The 6,603-nt window shown below is 42.5% G+C and overlaps 1 protein-coding gene and 1 long non-coding RNA gene across 4 annotated transcripts in view; one reads left to right on the forward strand and one right to left on the reverse strand.

Annotated features, from left to right (window-relative positions):
- Positions 1-6,603, forward strand: part of VPS37A (VPS37A, ESCRT-I subunit) — a 30,394-nt gene that overhangs the window by 10,384 nt on the left and 13,407 nt on the right. For 2 of the 3 annotated variants that reach the window (XM_019526342.1, XM_019526341.1), the window contains exons 2-3: positions 4,760-4,834; positions 5,832-5,946. In XM_019526342.1, the coding sequence (XP_019381887.1) occupies positions 4,760-4,834; positions 5,832-5,946 (190 nt within the window). Of the gene's footprint in view, positions 1-4,759; positions 4,835-4,881; positions 5,721-5,831; positions 5,947-6,603 lie in introns of those variants that run through there. The other variant, XM_019526343.1, reaches the window with a different exon arrangement.
- Positions 1,719-6,603, reverse strand: part of LOC109303938 — a 13,603-nt gene continuing 8,718 nt past the window's right edge. The window contains exon 3 of the long non-coding RNA XR_002099267.1: positions 1,719-1,874. This is a non-coding gene — a long non-coding RNA (uncharacterized LOC109303938). The remainder of the gene's footprint in view (positions 1,875-6,603) is intronic.

Raw genomic sequence — 6,603 nt, forward strand, 5'->3', positions numbered from 1 at the left:
AATTAAGTTAATGACTCTGGCATGTCAGTCTAACACAGGAAGTAATAGAAAGCCAGCAGGCTAAAACGGTGTTGCTGTTTTTGGGATACTCTGTTATGTCGAGGCTGTCACTCAGTGTCAGTTCTGCACGCTATTTTTATAGCCAAGTTACTGGTTAGCACTCATTTGGATGCCATAAGAACTACCCACTGTTTCTTTTCCTTTTTCTTTCTATAATGGGTGATAGGAAGAAAGTAGACCAGCTTATCTAAACAAAAACTGAGGATGGCCTGCTGCTGCTTGCTCAGGCCTGGGGTTACTTCAGTCTCTCTTCCGAGCAGCTGCACTTGGGCCAGGTGGGGTGGGTGGTGGTGGCACTGGAAAGGGGTGCTATGGTGAATTTTGGGGTGGCTCTAGTCCCCATGTAATGCCCCCTCCCAGTGCCACCACCTACCCTGCCCAGCCTCAGCATAGCCACTGGAATGAGACTGAAACATCTCTGGCTTGCACCGGCAGCCCGCCCTCATCCCATGCACAGATTTGGGGGTCACATGCCCCCCCACTGCTCCCGAGGGTGCGCAGAGTGGCTGGAGCCACTGCACCCCACCACCCCTCCGTGTGCTCTGGACAAGCTGGATGCTGCTCTCCACCCTGCCAGGCTGCACTTACAGCTGTGTCCATGCACACAGCGTTTATCGGTGACATCATTGAACGTGCACCCCCTGAGATTGGCGCATCCCCTTGCAAGAATCTCTGCCGATGCTGCCAGTGGCGCTTGTGGGTGGTCGCCGCTTGCCACCCCTCCCCCTCACCCCAGCCACCAACTGTTGGTGGTTTCTGTGGGTGGTTACCGATCACCGCAGGCCACTGCTGACACTGCCAGTGGCATCTGGAAGGTGGTCGCCACTCCTGCTGCCAGCACCACTTTGGCTGCCTGCAGAAGCTCCCTGCTTGCTGCCACTGCTTGCGGGCAGTCGCCATGCCCCCCCAGCCTCTGGGGGTACGCACTGTTCGTGAGTGACATTAGCAGCCAAAAAAAAGCTGATTGTATCAATATTCCTTCTATCAGTAGTGATGCAACATGGACCAATGTATCAGTACACAACTAATTCTTGACAAATTAATGAAAAAATCATGAGTAAATTGAAGTTGGCAATTAATAGATCACAATTTCAAACTCATCTAAATCTTGTCTTGGTCTGCAGGCCTTGGTGTTCATGAACCTGTTTAGTGCATGAAAATTGTCTTTGGAGTTATGTAACTTTTGTTGACATCCATGTCCTTTAAAATGCATAGCCTTGAGGTTAAAAAGGGTTATGTCCATACCTAGTGGTGTTTGACCTTTCAGTCCCACTGGCCAGATGAGTGGTGTGGGGCTAGTCAGCAGGCCCCTCCACCTGGCCCCACATGCCTGGATCAGGCCTTGTGCCTCCCCAGCCTCGTCGGAAAGTTGGCAACATGGGAGTGGCAATGAATGTTGTTACAGCTCCCCTACCACCAAATGTTTAGACCTGTGGGCCAAATAATACAGCTGCATGGGGTGAATCTGGCCTGTAAGTGGGAGATTGTGTACTCTTGCCCTTATGCAGTGTTTGCTTTCATACAACTGAATATAATCAATGCTACATACCCAATCTTGTTGCAGCTGTAGTACTCATCAGCTTCAAAACTGACTAATGCCATCATTTTCAAGAGGCAAGAATTTCTTAGGGCAATATCTTTTATTGGACCACCTGTATAGTAGAGTTAGGCAAGCTTTTGAATGCAAGACATTCTTCACCAGGTCACAGCTACAACATCACTCTTGCACCCATCATTTTTAAGGCTTTTTAATAATCAGTTGAGAGGTTTCTGTTTCAGCCCCTGAACCTGACTAGTTCTCATCAATCTCAAGGCTTGTCAAAAGCCTGCTATATTACAGCTTATCCACATTCACATGTCTTTGCAGTTGACAAAGTAGTTCTCAAGTCACTCCTTGGAAAATACCATCTCTTAGCTTTTACTCTTTTTTTACTACAGAATAATAGAGGAAATTTCTGGCTTGTTGTAGTCTGAATTCTTTGCAGCAGAAATGTTTGACTGTGTGGATTCCAATTTGAAATCCCTGGGTTTATCATGTATAGATGTCTGCACACCTAACTGTGCTAATATTGCATGGCAGTCTCAAAGATCTCAAGGCACCCCAGGGGACCAGAGTATCCCACATGAAAATTACTGAGTTAACTGAAGTACAACTACCCATACTTTCTCAAGCACAACACGCACCTTTCTTTTTCTAAAAAACAGCTGCTGGAAATTGGGGTGCATGCTATATGTGAGAAATACAGTAAGAATAGTTTCTGCTGCTTAGCAGGCAAAAGCAAAAGTAAAGTCTGCACTGGATTCCTAGGGGCTACTACTCAGTGAGTGCATTTACACTTTCAATTAGTGTGGCACAACAAACTCTGTTGCAGTTTGCGCCAGAGTTAATGGCTCCTGGGCACAGTATCTACATGTATGCCCAGGACAGTAGCAGTTTAAGCCATGTCGGAGCAGCCCTGGGCTAGCAGCAGCCTAACAGGGGCCTGGGCCCCAGGTCACAACATCAGTCAGCGTAGGGCTCTCTGGGACAGGAGCGTGCCCAAAAAGTGGAGCCATGTAACTAGGCAACAGGCAGGGCTGTGGCCCCCCACTCTGGGTGCAGTTTACACCCAGGTCAGTGTTTATACATGCATTTAGGCACAGTTATTTTAGTCACTATGAGATAGAACTGTCCCCAACAGTACTATCTTAAGGCAGTGAAAAATTATGCTGCAGTCCAGTAGCATTACTCTTGTAGACTGTGGTGCTTTACAAGGAAAAGACCTGCTTAACTGCAGAGTGGACAAATTTCATAGAATCATAGACAATTAGGATTGGAAGGCATTTTAGATCATCTAGTCCAAACCCCTGCTCAAAGCAGGACCAGCCCCAACTATATCATCTCAGCCAAGCCTTTGTCTACCCAGGTCTTAAAAACCTCCAAGATTGGAGATTCCACAGCTTCTCTGGGTAACCTGTTCCAGTGCTTTACTATCTTCCTCATGAGAAGGTTCTTCCTAATATCTAACCTTAACTTTCCTTGCTGCAATTTGAGACCATTGCTCCTTGTTCTGTCATCTGCCACCACTGAGAACAGTCTAGCCCAATCCTCTTTGGAACTCCTTTCAGGTAGTTGATGATTACTATTAAATCTCCTTTCAGTCTTCTCTTCTGCAGACTAAATAAGCCCAGTTCCCTCAGCCTCTGCTTATAAGTCATGTGCTCCAGGCCCCTAACTATTTTCATTGCCCTCTGCTGCACTCTCTCCAATTTGTCCACATCCTTTCTGTAGGGAGGGGCCCAAAACTGAACATAGTACTCCAGATGTGGCCTCACCAGTGCCAAATAGAGGGGAAGAATCACTTCAGTTTGCTGGCAACGTTCCTACTAATGCAGCCCAGTATTCCATTAGCCTCATTTGCAACAAGGGCACACTGTTGGCTCAAGTTCAGCGTATTGTCCACTGTAACCCCCAAGTCCTTTTCTGCAGAGCTGCTGCATAGCCATTCGGTCCCCATGGGATTGTTTCATCGTACATACAGGACTTTGCAATTCTCCTTATTAAACCTCATGAGATTTTTTTTTTTTCCATCCAGTCCTCCAATTTGTCGTGATCTCTCTGAATCCTAGCCCTATTCTCCAGCATATCTACAGGGGGAAAAATTTACAAGCCCCTGACATAAAGAATTGTGCCTGTCCCAATTTGTTGCCTATTTTAGGCGTTTCAGCAAATTATACACTTTTAGGTTTGCACGTAAGTTGTTTTTAGGGAATTGAAAACAATATAGAGAACATCATCGCACCACTATACTAATCCAGAGTGTGCCTACTTGAATTCTGTGTGCAGTGCTGATCCCTGCATCTCAAAAAGGATGTTGTAGAATTAGAACAGGCCCAGAGAAGGGAATCTGAAATAATCAAGGGCATGGAGTATACCAGGTGAAACTAAAAAGCCAAGACTCTTCAGTTTGGAAGGGAATAGGCTGAGGGAGGATATGATAGAGGTCTAAAAATGAAGGGTGTGAACCAAGTGAACAGGGAACTGTTTTTGGCAAGTCCCAGAAAACTAGAACTAGGGGACACTCACTGATATTAGTAGGTGACAGCTTTAAAACTAACAAGAGAAAGTACCTTTTTATACATGTAGTTAACTTGTGGAATTCATTGCCACAGGAGGTGGTGGAGGCAGATAGTCTAGCCAGGTTCAGAAAGGGACTTGATAAAATAATGGATAGATCACTCAATGGCTGTTGAACAGAATGGTTGGAGCTGTTTCCTCTGGCATCTCTGAACCAATAATGGTGGATACCAGGGAAGGTATTGGGTGGATAATTCTACAGATACCAGGTTCCATGTTTTTCCCTCCCACATTTGCCAGTGTTAGAGATAAGATGCTGGGCTAGATGGACCATCAGTCTGACCCAGTATGGGCATGTCTTATGTTCTTACTAGTACGTTATGTGAACTCTGGATTTTTCTGGTGCCCTTATGGATTGCCTGTGGTCATGCAGCTGAAAATGTCCCCCCCTCCCTTTTTTACTTTTATTATCTAGATCGGCATTCTAATCGCGTTAAGTGATTTCAGCATTTTAGTTTCTATTCTTTTTACAAGTCCAGTAGGAAAATAAGCAAATGTTGAAATTAATGTCTTTAAGCTTCTCGGCACTAATGTTGTTTTAACTACATTAAATGGATGCTAATTGTGTCTTTTTCTTAACAGCATAGCTGAAATACAGAAAGATGTGGAATATCGGTTGCCATTCACTATAAAGAACCTCACAATTAATATTAACATGTGAGTAGTAAAAGACCTAACTGAGAACTTAAAATCATCCTTGCAAATGATAATGTTGATAGGCTTAAGGCATGGATCCTGCTTAACTTTTCCCAGAGAAATTTCAATGAGACTACCTAAGTGTAGAACCTGAAGTGCATTTATCGGGTGTAAAGGTTTTCATTATCAGTTCCTAAGCAGCCAGCTTTTACAGCAAAATTCTAGGCAACATAAACAGCATGTTTTTAATTGTGGGTACCATGATTTAATTTTCTTTACATGTTTCTTCTCCCTAAGCTAACTGATGCCTTCAAAAACGTATCAGTCGTACAAAATTACTATCTGATTGACCCCATACTGTGTATAGAATTTAATACCATGTTTCTCTGAATTTTTCTTCTGATCCTTTGTTTTGTTGTTGTTGGGGTTTTTTTGCAGACCCTAGTGCATTCTGGTCACAAGTATTTACTGATTTAATTTTTTTAGGCCCAGGCATTTGATAGTTCACCTGGTCATATTGGGCTGTTTTTGGTTGGTTGGTTTTTGTTTTTATTTTTCCTGCTGTTCCCAAGACATCATCCTCTTCCTTTAAGTTTGTATATTGTAAAACATCTTAGAAGTATTTCAGCCTTCCCAGCTGCATTGATAGGCACAGTCACTTAATTGCTATTCCAACCTGCTTTTTCTTTTTTTAAGACCAACTACTCTCTTCCATGAGAGAGAATATTAACATTCTCTTTATGAAGAGAAATCACCAGCTTTTTTCCCGATCCTTATAATAACCTGCCCTGAAAGAACTTCAGTTTTCACAAGTGCAATAACTGATTTTCAGTTTTCACAAGTGCAATAACTGATCTTTTTATATGCCTCATTACTTCTTGAGAACAATCATGCGCATATATGCAAGGTAGTGTGCTTAATTATGACATTTCTCTGCAAGGTAACATGTTTCTATTAAGATAAGCTTACCATAGACCATAAGAAATGGCAGCAGTGATGAAGTATTTTTGTTTTGCAGCTTGCTTCCGCCTCAGTTTCCTCAGGAAAAACCAGTGATCAGTGTTTTCCCACCAATAAGACATCACTTAATGGACAAACAAGGAGTATATGTTTCATGTCCATTAATAAGCAATGTAGGTATAATGTATAACTTCATATAATCCTAATATTACCTGATAAACTTTATGCATGCAGTACTCTGATTCTTGCAGTACTCATCACAAATTGAGCAGCACATGCAGTGACAATATTATTGTATAATTCACTAAAATGTCCCAGTAACACTAGTACAAGATGAAGCAATTCAAATATTTTTTTCTCATGTGCTTAAAAATGGGTAGCATTTAATAAATTGGAGTTAATGCATTTTCCTACATTATTGTGATATTGCTGTAATCTAAAATTAAATAACTTTTTATTGATGGCTACATCACAATGCAGACCTTAAAGATGCTAGCTCTACTAAACATTCCCCATTTACATGTTTCATTTGTTTTCACTGTCATCACAGCTATGCATTCTAGTGACTGCCCTTCCATGTCCCCCTCTCCCCCTCCAAACACAGACACACGCACAATTCATTTAATGGTAATTTTTTCCTAGGAAACTCTGTCACTTCTTGTTACTTTCAAATAATATATCCAGTTTTCTAATTCACAACAGTTCTTGTGAATAATTTAACTTACAAATAATTTGAAAGAATTATGAGATAACATTAAACATTAGGATTAGGCAGAGCAGGTTCTTTGTCTGCCTGTGCCCTTAGACAAACACAGCTATAACCTATACCC

Source organism: Gavialis gangeticus, unplaced genomic scaffold (genome assembly GCF_001723915.1).
Source record: "Gavialis gangeticus isolate Ggan-Ray unplaced genomic scaffold, GavGan_comp1, whole genome shotgun sequence".
Taxonomy (NCBI): Eukaryota; Metazoa; Chordata; order Crocodylia; family Gavialidae; genus Gavialis; species Gavialis gangeticus.